At 40.7% G+C, this 18,595-nt stretch overlaps 1 protein-coding gene across 3 annotated transcripts in view; it reads right to left on the bottom strand.

Annotated features, from left to right (window-relative positions):
- Window positions 1-18,595, bottom strand: part of LOC136864508 (protein boule) — a 350,930-nt gene that overhangs the window by 29,388 nt on the left and 302,947 nt on the right. For 2 of the 3 annotated variants that reach the window (XM_067141572.2, XM_067141576.2), the window contains exon 10: window positions 12,388-12,499. Coding sequence is in view for 1 of the 3 variants with exons in the window: in XM_067141569.2 (XP_066997670.1) it covers window positions 12,394-12,499 (106 nt within the window). In the remaining 2 variants the exon portion in view is untranslated. Of the gene's footprint in view, window positions 1-12,387; window positions 12,500-18,595 lie in introns of those variants that run through there. The other variant, XM_067141569.2, reaches the window with a different exon arrangement.

Genomic DNA, 18,595 nt, shown 5'->3' with positions numbered 1-18,595 from the left:
GCTGTCCCCTTGTACCAAATATTCCTCATTGGAATCGTTTGCTTCAAAATCACGTGTTATGACATTCAAGGCAAAAGTGAGACAAGACAATGTCCAAGTAAATGTTACAATTATCAAGGAAGTTTGTGATGATGACTGTTAATATCATTATGCAAAAAAGTGAACTCAAACTTTTAAACAGACGAATGAATATACTGTTAACAGCATTCAGCACATCATGTTCTTGAATGTTGAGAGGCTTAATAGCGTATGTTCCATTTTTTCTCCCCCAACACAAAACTAACTTTGCCTACGTTGATTGCCATTAAACTAATAACCGATTTCATATGTCAGTGTGTTCTAAAATCAGCTGTCGAATGGAACAAAGCAGGTAGAGTATGGAGTAGCAGCCTCTGGACGAGTGAACTCTGTACGTGCTGCAGTCCTGCATAGCCAAGAGTGCAAATTCAAATCTGCAAACTAGCACTTTCTGCAGATTGCATAAACTAATTTCTGAAAGAAATGTAGCGGCCTTTGTGTTACTCTCAACTCCTTTAATTTGAGAGCAAAATTTATGCAACAAGAGCAATTCCCTGGTACGTGAAAGTTCCTTGTAAGAACTTTTTAAAAGTTCCCTGCGACAGTTAATTTTGATGAGTTGATTTTACGTTGTATCAGCCCACCGGTGACCCAATGCTGTCTTTAGTTATTATTGGTTCAGGTCACTGGTGACTGATGAATTTGACTTTGGTTAGTTCCTACTGTCAAATCCAAAACAATCCAGGTGCACTTATTGTGTGCATTATTGTTGAGGAGACTTATTTACCTCTGTGACAGTTTTCTGATTCAACAATTATTGCATGACCGAAAAATGACCCTAGTATTAAATGTCAAGTTTCTCGTTCATTTATGTGAAGCTCCATGTCTAAAGGAAGGATGTGAACTTACTTGTAAATATGATATGGGAAAACAGTAAATACGCAAACAACTACTCAAATAAATAAAAACATGAAAACTTACATTCTCTTACCTTAGAGCAACATACAAAGGAAAAGATTATATGAGATATCAATAATATCTTCATATTAAACAACAATCTGCCACCTGAAGGCAGTAACATTATAGGCTTTATTTGCTGTAATCACGCCAAACAATTCAGGCAAAAAAGATATGTTAGACAACAATCCGAACATAGGGTGACCTGAAACAATATGAATGAAAGATGCCAAAGTTCATTCAGGTCACCGGTGGGAAAATGGAAATTAGCAGCATGCCTCAATCCTTCACTTCAATATTAACATACTAGAAATTCGTAACTAGGACATAGTATTTTACTCAGCAATTTAGGGAAGTTCACACCGACGGATAAGAGTAATGTACATCAGGACAAATGTTCACCAGAACCGCAAGGAATGTATTAAAATATGACATCAAAGTGAGTATTTAGCAACAAAAAGGCTATGACTAAGATAATGTTTGCTTGAAAATGAAAAACTTCCAAATTCATGCCAGAATTAATGGAACAAAAAGCCTTCATTTACATTAATTTTAATTAAATTAATCAAAGTGCAGTAGTAACAGAAACAAAAGAGGAGACAACTAGCTTCTGCCACCATGAACTTCGAATATCACGTATTTCCTATTAATGGAATTAATGAACTGCTACTTGAATACTTTATGGAACAAATGCAGCACATGTTTATTGGAAGACGATTGGAAATAAATAAATAAATGTATTGGCTACTGTTATATGTGAAATATTCTGTAAACCATGTAACTGACTGGCTAAGCAGAACACACTTCATGAATGAATAGTCACACGGGTAAGGTTTAAATGAAACTAGACGCCACCTGCAAACAATTTACAAGAATAATTGACTCACAGAGCATGACATAACTCGTTCTCGCAAGGCGACAGTCATCAGGCTGACGATGCTCCAAACTTGCTATATAACCTTACCTGTGTACCCCTGAAATTGAGTTTAGATAACATGCCAGGTTTTCCCTCCATAAATAAAAGTTATCATACGCTTAACTATTAAATTTACTGAAAATTAAAGTTATCAAAAGTCTAATATTACTCACAATAAAAATTTACATCTCCATCTTGTCCACTCACAAACAATTTAATATTTACACAGTACATACATACCTTATAATAGATTCAGCACATATAATTTACACTCAAAATATTATTTAGGAAGGGCAAGATGCTTCAACTCATGTTATGATATAAAACCAGTTACCAGTACTTGCTAAGTGCATCCCTAACCTAACACGACGCTCACTTCTTAAATCTTGACTTCTGAGCCTTTCAATTTGCCACCATCTATAGGTTGGTTGGTTAATCCAAAACATCACCACACACGAAATACTGCACCAGTTCTCCTCATCTTTATACCGATTGCAGACTGCTTGGCCTATTGCTGACAATTTAGAAGTAAGCTACGAGATCATCGTCCCATTTTGACATACTGTATATACACTGAACAAGAAGCACCATCACCACTTCAGAATACCAAGTAATGTCACTGTATGAGGTGTTAATGCACCTCAACATGCTAGGTGATATTAAATCAAATCTCAGCTACGTACAATGTCAAGTCAAGTGTCTGTGAATAAAATATCAAATCATAATCTATCAGCTTCATTTCCGTATTGATTGCTACTACAACATAAAAATGATTTAGAAGCCTCCACCTTATCAATACAATATTTATTTACTATAATGCAGTAAATTCAGTACCGGTTTCATCCTCAGCTGACACACATTAAATTGGTTTCAAAAACATCACATGTAAGACATTACACCTTCATACAACTGACCCAATTAAACCAAACATTAAAAAGTTGCTTATTAAAATAGTAAATGGATCTTTTCCTTTGGCTTAAAAAGTACTTGTTATGTGAGGCATATCACCTCATTGTGCCTAATCTATTGAACATCAAATGAAGTTTACACTTGTTTACACTAGTGTTTGTAAAATTGTTACATATTTACAGCATTTGCTCAGTATATCAGAAGAATTCTACATAAACTTAGACCAACACGTCAACCCAAATTTCAACTTAAATGAGATCGCAGAAAAAACCAACATTCTTTTCGATACAGTCAGCATTCCCCTTCTAAAAAATTATTATTTGGAAAGAATTAAGAAACAACAACTCACACATACAAATGAACCACTTAAAGACTTCCCCTACTCTAGTCCCGCTCCCTCCACAGGCGCTCCACCCATCCCTCCAAACCTCTCCTCCGCAGCCGCGAACTACAGCCCCAGCATAACACGTAACAGATCCCAACGTGCAGCCGTGCAGCGCACTCAGTGCCAACACTCAACGTAAGTACTGTAACACACAACTCACTTTTCACAGCTTATTACACGCCGTTTCTTATACAAATTATTTCTATTTACAGATATCATATTCTACAACATAAAAGAAGCCCTCACGCTATCACCAGAACAAATGTACATTGGCTAACATCAACATAATTCAAACTTTACTTCAAGATATACGGCATATCAAATGAAATTCAGTTCATAATAGGCACTATTTAACTTAATAATGGCACACGCAATTCTTCACAACAACATCTGTATATCAAGATAACTTCATCACCTGCATACTAGCAGTAGTCAAGGAAAATTGGAAAGAATGAAAAACAATTATAAGCCTCAACTTTAGCACATATACACCGTGTACTTACCAATTCACAAGTACAGTGCAGCAATAACAAACAGTACAAATTAGAACAAAAATTGGACCCATTTCATCCATTTTTAACCGGCCTGTTACATCGGGTCTAAAACTTTTTATGTATACATATTCTTAAAGACGACAAATGCTGTAAATATGTAACAATTTTACAAACACTAGTGTAAACAAATGTAAACTTCATTTGATGTTCAATAGATTAGGTACAATGAGGTGATATGCCTCACATAACAAGTACTTTTTAAGTTAAAGAAAAAGATCCATTTACTATTTTAATAAGCAACTTTTCAATGTTTGGTTTAATTGGGTCAGTTGTATGAAGGTGTAATGCCTTACATGTGATGTTTTTGAAACCAATTTCATGTGTGTCAGCTGAGGATGACCCCATAGGGGTCGAAACCAGTACTGAATTTACTGCATTATAGTAAATAAATATTGTATTGATAAGGTGGAGGCTTCTAAATCATTTTTATGTTAAAATATCAAATTACGTGAACTGAAGAGAACTAGAGCCAAACAAGTGTGAAGGAAAACTGTTCACACACTGAGTCCATACTGGTTACCGAGACGATAAATAGTTTACAAACTCGTGGTATTCTTCCACGAATACGCAGGTGACGAACAATTGGGCTACAACTTATTTCATCACGTTGTAATTAGTTCTGTGAACCACATCCAGTACATATCACCTCCACACTGCACATTTAAAGGTTGCTTACAATAAGCATTTCCTCGGCGAGGGAAAATCGATAGTCTTATCAAACATTACCATCAAATACAGTCTCTACTGTATTTGTTACCATACACTATCTCACACCAACCTCTCACTAGCAATCTCCATAAACGAACAATGCCCTGTTGACTCTGTAATTGTCTCGTAATAGAGCTCCCGTAAAAATGCTCGTGCAGCACCCACTTCGCGGTATCAATTGTCGTCAACAGTGACCTCAATAGCAATAATCAGCAACTGTAACAGTCCTGCACAATAATACCCGATAATAGGAATAAACTTGTAGGACACACACATATATACAGATTCGCTCTGTACAGCACAACGTCCGCCAAATCCATATATTCCCACACTTTAAACCAACTTCAACTGTCTTTATCGATATAGTAGCTGTTTTCCTAGTTGCATAAACTTTACTGCTATGACATGTGCAGATTCATACACAAATTTACGTTATACCAATATAAAGAAACATAAATACATAATTCCCTACAACCAAATTCTTCTTAGAATATAATGTTCTTATATCTCAATTCAAAACTCACAAGATACCTACTACTTGACATATACATACATTATCATTATAGACTTATGCCTTTCAGCGTTCAGTCTGCAAGCCTCTGAGAATTTACTGAACGACGCCACAATCCTCGATCTGCAACTAGTGTTGTGGCCTCATTTACTTCTTTACCTCTTATCTTTAAATCGTTAGAAGCTGAGTCTAACCATCGTCGTCTTGGTCTCCCTCTACTTCTCTTACCCTCCATAACAGAGTCCATTATTCTCCTAGGTAACCTACCCTCCTCAATTCGCCTCACATGACCCCACCACCGAAGCCGGTTTATGCGTACAGCTTCATCCATCGAGTTCATTCCTAAATTAGCCTTTATCTCCTCATTCCGAGTACCCTCCTGCCATTGTTCCCACCTGTTTGTACCAACAATCATTCTTGCTACTTTTATGTCTGTTACTTCTAAGTTATGAATAAGATATCCTGAGTCCACCCAGCTTTCGCTCCCGTAAAGCAAAGTTGGCCTGAAAACAGACTGATGTAAAGATAGTTTCGTCTGGGAGCTGACTTCCTTCTTACAGAATACTGCTGATCACAACTGCGAGCTCACTGCATTAGCTTTACTACACCTTGATTCAATCTCGCTTACTATATTACCACCCTGGGAAAACACACAACTAAATACTTGAAATTATCGACGTGTTCTAGCTTTGTATCACCAATCTGACATTCAATTCTGTTGAATTTCTTACCTACTGACATCAATTTAGTCTTCGAGAGGCTAATTTTCATACCATACTCATTGCACTTATTTTCAAGTTCCAAGATATTAGACTGCAGGCTTTCGGCACAGTCTGCCATTAAGACCAAGTCGTCAGCATAAGCCAAACTGCTTACTACATTTCCACCTAACTGAATCCCTCCCTGCCATTTTATACCTTTCAGCAGATGATCCAAGTAAACTACGAACAGCAAAGGTGAAAGATTACAGCCTTGTCTAATCCCTGTAAGTACCCTGAACCAAGAACTCAATCTACCATCAATTCTCACTGAAGCCCAATTGTCAACATAAATGCCTTTGATTGATTTTAATAATCTACCTTTAATTCCATAGTCCCCCAGTATAGCGAACATCTTTTCCCTCGGTACCCTGTCATATGCTTTCTCTAGATCTACGAAACATAAACACAACTGCCTATTCCTCTCGTAGCATTTTTCAATTACCTGGCGCATACTGAAAATCTGATCCTGACAGCCTCTCTGTGGTCTGAAACCACACTGGTTTTCATCCAACTTCCTCTCAACGACTGATCGCACCCTCCCTTCCAGATGCCAGTGAATACTTTGCCTGGTGTACTAATCAATGAGATACCTCGATAGTTGTTGCAATCCTTCCTGTTCCCTTGCTTATAGATAGGTGCAATTACTGCTTTTGTCCAATCTGAAGGTACCTTACCAACACTCCATGCTAATTTTACTACTCTATGAAGCCATTTCATCCCTGCCTTCTCACTATACTTCCCCATTTCAGGTCTAATTTCATCTATTCCTGCTGCCTTATGACAATGGAGTTTATTTACTATCCTTTCCACTTAAGCATAATTTCACCAACATCATTTTCCTCCTCCCCATGAGCTTGGCTGTTTGCAACACCACCATGATGATTTCCTTTTATATTGAGAAGATGTTCAAAATATTCCCTCTACCTCTCCAGTGATTCCCTGGGATCTATTATGAGTTCACCTGAATTACTCAAAACACTGTTCATTTCCTTTTTCCCTCCCTTCCTAAGATTCTTTATTACTGTCCAGAAAGGTTTCCCTGCTGCTTGATCTAGCCTTTCCAGGTTATTACCAAAATCTTCCAATGACTTCTTTTTGGATTCAATAACTATTTGTTTCGCTCTGTTTCTTTCATCTACATACCACTCCCTGTCTGCCTTGGTCCTTGTTTGGAGCCATTTCTGATAAGCCTTCTTTTTACGTTTACAGGCTGCTCTCACTTCATCATTACACCAAGATGTTCGCCTTTTCCCATCTTTACACACAGTTGTTCCTAGGCATTCCCTTGCTGTTTCTACTACAGCATTCCTGTATGCCACCCATTCACTTTCTATATCCTGAACCTGCTTACTGTCTACTGTTTGAAACTTCTCACTAATCATATCCATGTACTTCTAATTTCCTCGTCCTGGAGATTTTCTACCCTTATTCGTTTGCAGACAGATTTCACTTTTTCTACCCTAGGCCTAGAGATACTTAGTTCACTACAGATCAGATAGTGGTCTGTATCATCGAAAAATCCGCGAAAAACTCGTACATTCCTGAATTCAAAGTCTGTTAAGATATAGTCTATTATGGATCTGGTACCCCTAGCCTCCCATGTGTAGCGGTGAATAGCCTTATGCTTGAAGAATGTATTCGTAACAGCTAAACCCATAGTAGCACAGAAGTCCAGCAAACGCTTCCCATTCCCATTAGCTTCCATATCTTCCCCACATTTACCAATCACCCTTTCGTATCCTTCAGTTCTATTCCCAACTCTCACATTGAAATTGCCCATTAGCACTATTCTATCCTTGCTGTTGACCCTGACCACGATGTCACTCAATGCTTCATAAAACTTGTCCACTTCATCCTCACCTGCACCCTCACATGGTGAATACACGGACACAATTCTTGTCCTAATTCCTCCCACTGACAAATCTACCCACATCATTCGCTCATTTACGTGCCTAACAGAAACTATGTTGCGTGCAATGGTATTCCTGATAAAGAGCCCTACCCCAGACTCTGCCCTTCCCTTTCTGACACCCGTCAAATACACTTTATAATCTATCTCTTCCTCATTATCTCCCCTTACCCAGTTATCACTTACTCCTAGCACATCCGGATGCATCCTCTTTGCTGACTCAGCCAGTTCTACCTTCTTTCTTCTATAAGCCCCATTAATATTGATAGCTCCCCATCGAATTCCATTTCGTTCGCCAAGTTGTTTCCAAGGAATCCCTCGCCTGTCAAATGGGAGTGGGACTCCATTACTCCCATAGGTCCGAGGCTTCCTTAAAGTTTTCTGAGCTCGGTAAATTCATGAAGCAGAATGCTGCCCTACTTGCACGTAGTCCAAGTGAGGAACTCTCCTCTAACGGGTTATGGACCACCGGTGAATTGTATAGTCCTAGCCGCCTGAGCACAAGGAGGGCCACGACTCAGAATATGTCCAAGATGCCCACTCCCATTCCATATTAAAATAATTTTTATGACAACTTCCTAACCTAAACGTTGCGAGCCATACACTCGTACAGTTACAACCATCAGCACAAGAGAGAAGCAAGTAACAAAACTTGCTTTAGTCTAAAAAATTTCACAGTCAATTAATAAAAATTGATGCGACTATCACATGAAAAGTATCATACAAATTGATCGATACACCAGGTGGTCCACCAGCCCCTTGCAATCCAGTTTTATGCATCCCTTCACATTTGCTACAATTCTAAAGACATCGGTCCCTCTCCCAAAACCGGGGTAATATAATAAGGTGTGTTCACGGGCTAGAAGACAGGAGGAATCATGAGCGCCACTATTAATTTATTACGGGTACCTCAAATGAACCCGTAAAACGAGTACAGATACACAGAACACGTACTTTAAAACACAAGGTGGACGCACAGACTGGGAGCACGGTACTGGATAGGCTGGGAAGTGGGTGCCGTGGGTCAAGCGTCTCAGTAGCTCACATGACAAACGGGCGGGGAGATATGTGATAGTAGACAGTGCTTGAGGTAGGAAGTTCGAATTCTTTTTTAACAGACAGTTGCCTGGGATGTGGTAAGGTTGCATACTTGATAGCTTCCAAGGACTGATTTCTTTATTAGACCGTGTAAAAGACCGTATGTATGGTTGGATTGGGTATGGTGCTGGGTTGAAGAGGATGTGGAGATGATGGTCCGTGGCCACTATAGGCTGGGAAGTGGGCGCCGTAGGTCAAGTGTTGCAATAGTTCACATGGCTAGCGTGCGGTAGGATGTGTGATAGTTGACAGTGCTTGAGCGTTAGAAGGTTCAAGTCCCATGCAAGGTTTTTTTTAAGCCAGTTGCCTTGATGTGGCAAGGTTGTATACTTAATACCGGTATTTTTCACAGACTGACTTGTTTATCTGGCCCTGAAAAGGGCTTTTGGTATGGAGCTGGGTTGATAAGAGGCTAGGAAACATGCGACAGGTTTTCAGTTATCCACATCGTTTAACGCAGCACCTGCTCGAACTGACGACCTCCGTCATCGATACAGAGCTGCGCATGATGTTGCAAGGACCGTGTGGCCCATTCCAACATCTCTGGCAAAACTGATCAGCATGCCTTGGTGATGAGCTGTCGAAGGTGACAAGGACTGGCTGGCTCCTGTACATACACCAGTTGTTTTACATGGTCCCCCAGAAAAAAAACCAGGGGCATAAGACTGGGCGATCTGGCAGGCCAGGGGACAGGTCCTCCAATTCCTATCCATTTATCAGCATAGGTCGCATGGAGATGGTTTTGAACGAGCACCGCCGCGTGCGGTGGAGCTCCGTCATGTTGAAACCACATCCTGCAGCGGCCAAGGAGTGGCACATTTCAAAAACGGTGGTAGTTCGTCTTGGAGAAACTGCAGATAGCGTTGGCTGGTCAGATGGCCCTCAAAGAAATGGGGACCGATGAGGTGATCACCTGCGATTCCACATCATACATTCACGCCCCACTGTACCTGAAAAGCTGCCTGTCGCACCCAATGGGATTATCCACACTCGAGTAATGCATATTAAGGCGATTAGCGGTTCCATTGTTGTGGAATCGTGTTTCGTCCATAAATAAGAGAGTCGCTAGAAAAGCAGGATCAGTGTCCCAGCTGATATTCGTCTCCTGTGCAATGGCCGGTGTGCTAGTATGGGGGTTACGCTGGATAGTGTCAAACATGACATCTTTATTGTCAGCAGACGGCACGGGATGATTTCGAACAGGCCGAGTCCTTCCCAGGGATGCAGTGTACCGCAGGCGTCTTTCCACAATCTGAAATGTCATGCCCGTCGGTTGGCATCTATCCGGATAGCGATCTTGGCACGGGCGTTGTGCCTGGTATGCATTCTGTCTAGTTTCTCCATAGGTAAGTAACATATCCATATACTCATCGTGGAATACATCTTAAGGTAGTGAATAAACTTTGTGTTGTGAATTGCTTAGGTTACGATATTTTGGAAGTATATAGAACCAAACATATATCCATGAGCAACAATTCATAGAAGGTACTAATCCACATGACGTAATAACTATTTAAATATATATTGACAAGCTGTCCGATAAGAAACAGGCTGGGACCAAAGGGGGGTCAGTGGACGGAATAAGAAGAACAATAATAAAGTTTTCTACTTGAAAGATAACCAAAACAGAACTCAACATTGTCTAACATGGTACAGTATTAGAACAATTAATTTGAATAATGTATTTACAAGAAATCCCTAGACCATTCTCAAAATGTTATATTAATTGAGGCAATTCAAGAGGACGTAGCAAACTGCAAGCCTCAGCGGAATGGGGTAAATAAACACAGTTTCCAAATAAACAAGAAGAGAAGGAAGGCAATGGGGAGGGACGAGGACGGAATCACAACAGTGGCAGTCGCCTAAGCACATTGAGATGCAGAGTACTAAGTCACTTCATAGTAAGATTGTTGAGTCCAAGCCTCGTGTTCAATCATTCAAAACTCTTGAGACTATTGATTAATTGGATGCCATTATTTTGTTAAACAGAAACACTCACGTAAACTGAAACCAGCCATGGAGACGAAGGTAAGTTTAGGGCCCTGGCTGCCAAAATCCACTAGGCAAACAATAAATAATAATAATAATAATAATAATAATAATAATAATAATAATAATAATAAATAAAGCACTCAGTTGCTCACCCAATGCAGTAGAAAATAAACAGTTTCCCAGGAGAATACTAGGAAACCGTTGGACGACCGTCCAACCTCACTTTGTATCAGTGCTGGACTGAAGAACGAGGGATCGGGGGACGGATTTATACCACCACAGAAAGTTCCTGAAGGAAGCGCACATGGGTTTGAGAAACATCAGACAGTGACGCAGCAGGTGACGTAACCCAGTGGTAGATCAGTATGCAGCGAGCTGTCCAGCAGGTCGGGCGGAAAGCAAGGCCGCAGAGAATGTACGAATGTACGAGGCCGGTTCCATGAGTGTTGATAAGGCAAGTAGAGCAAGACAAGTGGAGTTCGTGATAACGGCAGCCGTCATTAGGTGAGTGGCCGTTACACTTCGAAGGAGGGAAGTTCGCGCAGCTGCATGCTTACCTGCCATCGCATGCTGTTATCATTCCAATGAGGCATACTTTGCCCTACCCGTGGTCTACGAAGAATGAAACATGTACGACACAGCTAACTGGCCACAGGCCATCATATCCTCATCCTTGTCCAACCCAGCACCATACCCAATGCAACAACACATACAGTCTTTCACAGGGTCAAATAAATAAATACCGGACGACTTGGCCATGCGGTTAGAGGCGTGTGACTGTGAGCTAGCATCCAGGAGATAGTGGGTTCGAATCCCATTGTCGGCAGCCCTGAAGATGGTATTCCGTGGTTTCCCATTTTCACACCAGGCAAATGCTGGGGCTGTACCTTAATTAAGGCCACAGCCACTTCCTTCCAACTCCTAGGCCTCCCCGATCCCATCGTTGCCATAAGACCTATCTGTGTTGGTGCGACGTAAAGCCACTAGCAAAAAAAAAAAAAAAAATTTTTAAATCAGTTCTTGGAAGCTTCAGTTCTTGGAAGCTATCAAGTATGTAACCTTACCACATCCCAGGCAACTGGCTTAAAATAAAAAATTCTAATGTGGGATTCAAACCTCCTACCTCGAGCAATGTCCACTATCACATATCTCCCTGTCCGCCTGTCTTGTGAGCTAGTTCAACACTTGACCTACGGCGCTAACTTTGCACATTATACAGTACCGTGCTCCGGGTCTGCACACCCACCTCCTGTTTTAAAGTATATGTTCTGCGTATCTGTACTCGTTTTACGGGTTCATTCGAGGTACCCATACTGAATTAATAGTGGCGCTCATGATTCCTGCTGTCTTCTAGCCCATAAACACACATCTTGTTATATTACCCCAGTTTAGACAGAGGGACCAATGTCTTTCAGAATTTTTGTAAATGTGAAGGGATGCATAACACTGGTTCGCAAGGGGCTGGTGGACCACCCGGTATAGAACTGAAAAAAAAACTTCCCATAGCAAGACTTCCAGATTTAAAATATTGCACATTTTGTCATCAAAAAATAAATAAATAAAAAATCAAAAAGGTCTGATAAATTAGTATTAAAAATTATAATTACCCATTCATGACAGAATAATCAGGGACAACATAATCTCTATAACAAGTAAAAAATTCAAGCACACAAACCATTATTTTCCACGAGGTGCTGGGAATGGACGTTGGCATTTTGTGGGCTGAAGTCTGCAGAGTGGGGACTGCGACAACTTGCTTGGGTTGGAACACCACTTGGCAGCTGAAATCATAAATGTACACATCTTCAACAAAATCCAAGTAGGTAGGAGGATTGAAGATAAGAACATCAGTAACTACCCTCAGTTCCACAAAACAGCACGATCAGCAGGAAAATAATAATACTGAACACATCTGTTAAGTGTACATGATGCATTATGTGTGTGCTGTAACAGCATAGCTCATGTGATGCAGGGTTCTATATTAGCAGATCTACACCTGATACATCCCCATTAACGAATCTTTACTCCTAATACACAATGCATCTTTTCTGAACAAAAGCACAATATACATATATCATTACAGCCTCTTAATCCCTTCAATATTCAGACACCAAGTCCAAGTGAATTATGGACCTCCACATTCCTCTATTTACAGCCAGCTCTGATGACCCCTTTAGTTCCATGCCTCTTATCTTTATAAACCACTAAAAACTGAGTAACCATTTCTGCCTTCATCAACCCTGGCTTCTGTTAACCTCCAGGGCAGAGCTCATTATTCTCCTATGTAACCAATTCTCCTCCATCCGCCTTGTATTACACCACCAACAAAGCCGGTTCATTCACAACTTCATCAGTCAAGTTCATTCCTAACTTAGCCAGTAACTCCTCACTGCAAGTACCCTCCCACCATTGTTCCCAACTGTTTGTACAAATCAGAGTCCTAAAGTGCGGTCCACCGAGCAGCACTTGAAACCCATGGACTCCAGCAGCCCTGCCTGTGCAGTGTCGTTTTCTTCTGGCCCACAGCACCGGTCTCAAAGTTGACCGCAGTTCACCACACTCGGCGGGCGGAGTAGCCTAAACCTTGACTACTTCCGCGCAATAATGCGCTGCAAAATGTTTACTTCACACTTCTACACAGATCACACACTATACAAATTCTCGTATGCTAAAGACAAATTACAAAGTAAGCTAATCACAGTTTGAAATAAAACGATTAAGATCTCTCTGGTACTGAAATTAACAATAATAACACAACCATACTAGAAGTCATGAGCAAGAATTTTTTCTTTAATCACACTCCTTTAATATGGAATAACCATGCACATCATCTCAATCTTCAGATTTTCCGGAATATGTGGAGGTACTCAGAACATCATGAGCATTTATCACGTGACTACAGCAAGGAGTTACAAAATGGCCCGCATCGGTGCTTCGTTCTGTCAATGTGATGTGACTGAATCCCTTGTTAAAGAAGGAATTCCCGTGGCTGAAATTCACCAGACTACAGCGTGGTTATGGAGTTGCATGTATGGGTGCTAGCACCATTCGGAGACAGGTGAAACATTTTAAAGATGGAAATATGAGCATTCAAGATCAGACACGTAGTGGGTGCCCTCGAACTGCCTCCACTGAGTACAACATGAAAAGGGTTGATTACATCATTAAAGAAGACAGACGTGACACACTGAGTGAAAATGCAGCAAGACTTACAATAAGATACAGAGCAGTGAAGGAAATGATTCATGAGTTAGGCTACTGAAAAGTTTGTTACTGCTGGGTTGCACGTTTACTCACCAAAGATTACAAAGTTCAGAGACAAACCATCACTCAGAACCTTCTTCAGAGATATGGAAATGAAGGTGATGCTTTTTTCATGCCTACTGTTATGGAGGATGAGAGCTGGTTCCACCATTACGAACCAGAAATGAAATGGCAAAGCATGGAATGCCAACATTTGAATTCACACAAAAAAAAAAAAGCAAAGACAGTGAAATCTGCTGCCAAAGTTATGAGCACCATCTTCTGGGATGCAGAGGCTGTCATTCTGGCTGAACTTCTGGAACCTGGGAAAACCATAAATGCTGCCCGTTATGTTTAAATGCTTCACAAGCTTTGTAGTGCACTGTGTGATAAATGTCCTGGCAGAACATTATCCTGTAACACGATAACATCCGCCCCCACAGTGCTCATTTCACCAGCGAGAAGACTGAGTAATTTGGTTGGAAAGTTATGCCGCATCCTCCCTACAGTCTGTACTTGGCACCCCCCACCAGACTACCATCTTTTTGGTTTTGTGAAGGAGCAGACGAAAGACCAGCACAATGAGATGCAGGAGGATTTGAAGAGGACAGTGCGTTAGTGCATTTGGCATGCTGGAACGGACTTCAACTGTCAAAGGATTTTTAAACTCCCACAACGGTGGGGAAAAATGTGTCCAAAGGAATGGAGACTATGTTGAAAAATAAATAAAAGTGTATAGTTCGAAATGATTTATCCACTGTATCGAAATTGGTAAACTTTTTAAAATTTTGCTCATGACTATTAGTACGGCCCTTGTAATAATTGAACACAAACAGAAACTTCATTAGAAACTCGAATATTCATCTGCAATTGACATAAAGTTAACTAAAAATGAATCTAAATAACATGAAGCATATTCAAGGAACCTCACACGCGTTTAACTCAAAATAATACAAACTGAACTGACATTCAATATGCCAACAACAAAAAAAACCTGGGCTTTTACTTAGTGTGCGTAGTTTATTGGTCACTGATTAATGGGGGTGGAATTACTGTGAATGAAAAGAAGAGCATCAACACTGTCTAGGTGCAGAAAAGACTGTTGTGCGTTGAGAATGAAGCATGCTGAATTGAAATTTGTCTCTGAAGGAGAACTTGGCGCTTGCATACAAGTTTTTCTTAGCGATCTTTATAAGTTTTCGATAGTTTTGTCCATTTGTTCTCCTATAAGACGCTGTATCGTCTTCCAGTCAACAATACCTTTCAATAACTTTCCAGCTAATCTGCTGGAGTAGGACCATCATCAACGTCAACCCATGAAGGAAACTTCATTACTTTGGAAGCTGTGCCATAGTCACATAGTTTGATGACCCGGGAAGATTGGAATGCTCATCATTCATGCACACCTCATAAATCATCAGTTTCTTTTCACGTAATCAGAAAAAGAAAAATTTCAAATTCACTATGTATGTTGGCATCAAAGTGCGTCGCATAAGGTAAAAGTATTCTGTTAACAGTAGCCGCTAACAGGAGAGAGATGTAGGAATTGGTAGATACTGTATCATCTCTTATGCTATTTTCATACAAGAGATTTGGAATTAGTCAACAGCAAAGCAAGTACTTAGACATCTGATTCCTGAACTCTAGTATCCTGAAGAACACACAGGTCAATATTCAAATTAGTGTATTTCGTGCCTTACCTCTGTTGTTACATTACATGAAGCGAATCTCATGATTGCAGAGCTACAAAGGAAGTTACAGGAAGTGTATATGAAAAATGTAGGCACTCATTCATCTGTGGAGAATATGAAACCTGTAAACTGTGTGGCGACAGGCGATTCTATCGTGCGGCACATAGGACAGGAAAATAGGTCAGTGAAAGTGATGTGCATGCCGGGAATACGAGCAGAACAGCTGAACAGGAAAATAGAGGATGAAGGCGGCGGGAATGAGGAAGTAGTAATTCTCCATGTAGGAACCAACGACTTAAAAAGGCGATGGACTGAATATATACCGGGGGACATTTACGATCAAGTGAATTCGACTAAGAAGAAGTTCCCGAAGGCAAATGATGTAATTAGTGGTATACTAAGGTGACCAGATGTATCATGGAAGAAGATTGGTCGATTGAACGAAGAACTTCAGTGGGTTGCCGAAAGTTCCAGATCACTATTTGTAGAAGGCAACAGTTGGATCGACGACAGGGACTTCAGCAAGGATAGACTTCATTTCAACAAGCGAGGACTGGCAAGACTAGGTGAACTCTTTTCGAGGATGATAGAGTCCTTTTCCACCCAAACGGATGACCGCGCAGGACGAGCAGGCGAATGACGATCCACGACGGGAGCAGATTCAATGCAGCTACGACATCGGGGCCACCAACAGGACACTGAGAGAGGCAGCGATACGGGATCGGGTAAGTTTCTTAGATTGTTGCAGGTAAACTGCGGAAGTATTGGTACTAAAATCGCAAAATTTGAAAACTTAGTTGATGCGAGTGACCCTGATATAATTGTGGGAATGGAAAGTTGGTTATCAGATAATATATGTAAATCAGAAATATTCACGTCAACATTTCTACTGTTTAGACAGGATAGGGGGTCTAAAGGAGGAGGAATTTTCATTTGTGTTACGTCAGAGCTAAGCAGTACGTTAATATATGTTCTCGATGACTGCGAAATACTTGGGGTGGAGGTAAATAGTGCATCTAAGGAAGAAAATATAGCTATTATTAGAGCTTATCGCCCACCGAAATCAGGTTTAAACACAATGACTCGTCTTTCAGAATTGACGAGCAAATTTAAGTTATGGGAAAATAACTATAACTGCAGGGGATCTAAACCTACCGTCAGTAAACTTGGCTGGATCAACTACGGGGGGGGGGGGGCTATCACAGAAAGCAGTTAACTTATTAGTGTGGAATAATGGCTTTTCCCAAGTCGTTACAAAGAACACACGTAAACGAGCACTCTTAGATGTTTTTCTAGTCAGACCGGACGACATGGTTATATCTTGTGACTTAATTCAGGGGATTAGTGACCACAGTGCAGTGGTACTCGATCTCTCTTGGGAAACTTGTAATACAAGGCATGTGGCAATTTCTAAGACTATTTGGTGCTATGCGAGGGAAGACTCCGTAGGTTTTCAAAACCATCTGAGGTTGTGCTATACTAATTGGTTAAAGGAGGGCAAGGGGATGGACGACATCTGGGAGAACTTCAAAACCATTTTACATACTGGACTGAATAAATTTGTTCCCAAAAGGATAATTAGGGAAAATTCAGATTCGTTGTACTATACCGCGGCTATTCTTAAGCGTAAGACTAGGAGAGCGTTCAACAGAAGAAATAATAAAGATGCGTGCAAAGCGGAGTATACACATTTGGTGAAGCTTTTGCTAATAACAGAAAAGAAAATGGCTGAAGAGAAATATCTTGACAATATCCAGAATGAAAATCGGAATTCCTGGAATCCTTTTTAAAAAATATATATGAAGATTGAAGGGAGGGAACAAGTCAGTTCCTTGTCTTTGTATAGGAGGCGATTTATTGGTGACAACAGATACAGATAAAGCAGAAGCATTAACTAAGCACTAATGAAAGGTTTTTAATCTGGTGGCACAATTATTCAGGGACAATTTTCGGAAAACTAATAACGATTTCCGAATTAAAGTTTCATTACTGCGTAAAGATCTTTCTAAACTCAGAGGAAGTAAATCTTGTGGGCCAGATTCTATTTCCACAGAGGCACTTGAACTCCAGGGAGAAGAGATCGTACCATATTTAATAAGAATCTTTAATACAGGGCAATTCAAAATGATGGATCCGATTTCATAAGTTTATTCTGTGAAATCGAATAAACATATCGTAATATGAGACATGTGCTAAGAACGGTAAACTCTCAAAATATCACAAGTGTTCTATGTGAGCACCTCGCGTAACACAACATACATCAAGCCAAACCTTGTGTAGTGTGTCGCGGTCAATCTCTGCAATGGCTGCTGTGATGCGGGCACGAAGGTCGTCCAATTTTAGTGGAAGAGGTGGTACGTAAACGTGATCCTTTACGAAACCCGACAAGAAGAAATCGCATGGGGTTAAGTCGGGGAACGCGGTGGCCAACGAATGAGAGTTCGATCCTCCTGAGATGCAGATCTATCTAGCGTTGTGCCAATGTCTTGTTGAGATGGCTCCTAACGTTGCCATGGTAATGCAGAGGGGCACCATCCAGTTGAAGGATGAAATCTGCACTATCCTCGAGCTGTGGCAGGAGCCGTTGTTGCAGCATATCAAGAAAAACATTTCCTGTCACAGTAGATTCAATGAAGAAAAACGGTCCATAAACCTTCTCAGGGGAAATGGCACAAAACACATTCACCTTGGGAGAATCACGTTGGTGTTCCACAACTTGATGGGGATTAGAAGTTCCTTACGTTGTGTCTATTCACAGTCCCGGAAAGGTGAAAAAGTTGCTTCATCACTGAAAATGACCCTTTTGGAGAACCCATCCTCTTCCATTAATGTGAGAAAATCAGCACAGAAGGACGCTCGAGCAGCATAATCAGTTGCAAGTGGCGGTAGGGTTTCGTTTGTAAACGTTTCCGCAGAATGCGCCAAAGAGTTGCCTGTTCAAGT

The sequence above is a fragment of the Anabrus simplex genome, chromosome 2 (assembly GCF_040414725.1).
Source record: "Anabrus simplex isolate iqAnaSimp1 chromosome 2, ASM4041472v1, whole genome shotgun sequence".
Taxonomy (NCBI): Eukaryota; Metazoa; Arthropoda; class Insecta; order Orthoptera; family Tettigoniidae; genus Anabrus; species Anabrus simplex.
Note: the sequence above shows the minus strand (reverse complement) of the source record. Positions and strands in the feature narration are given on the sequence as shown.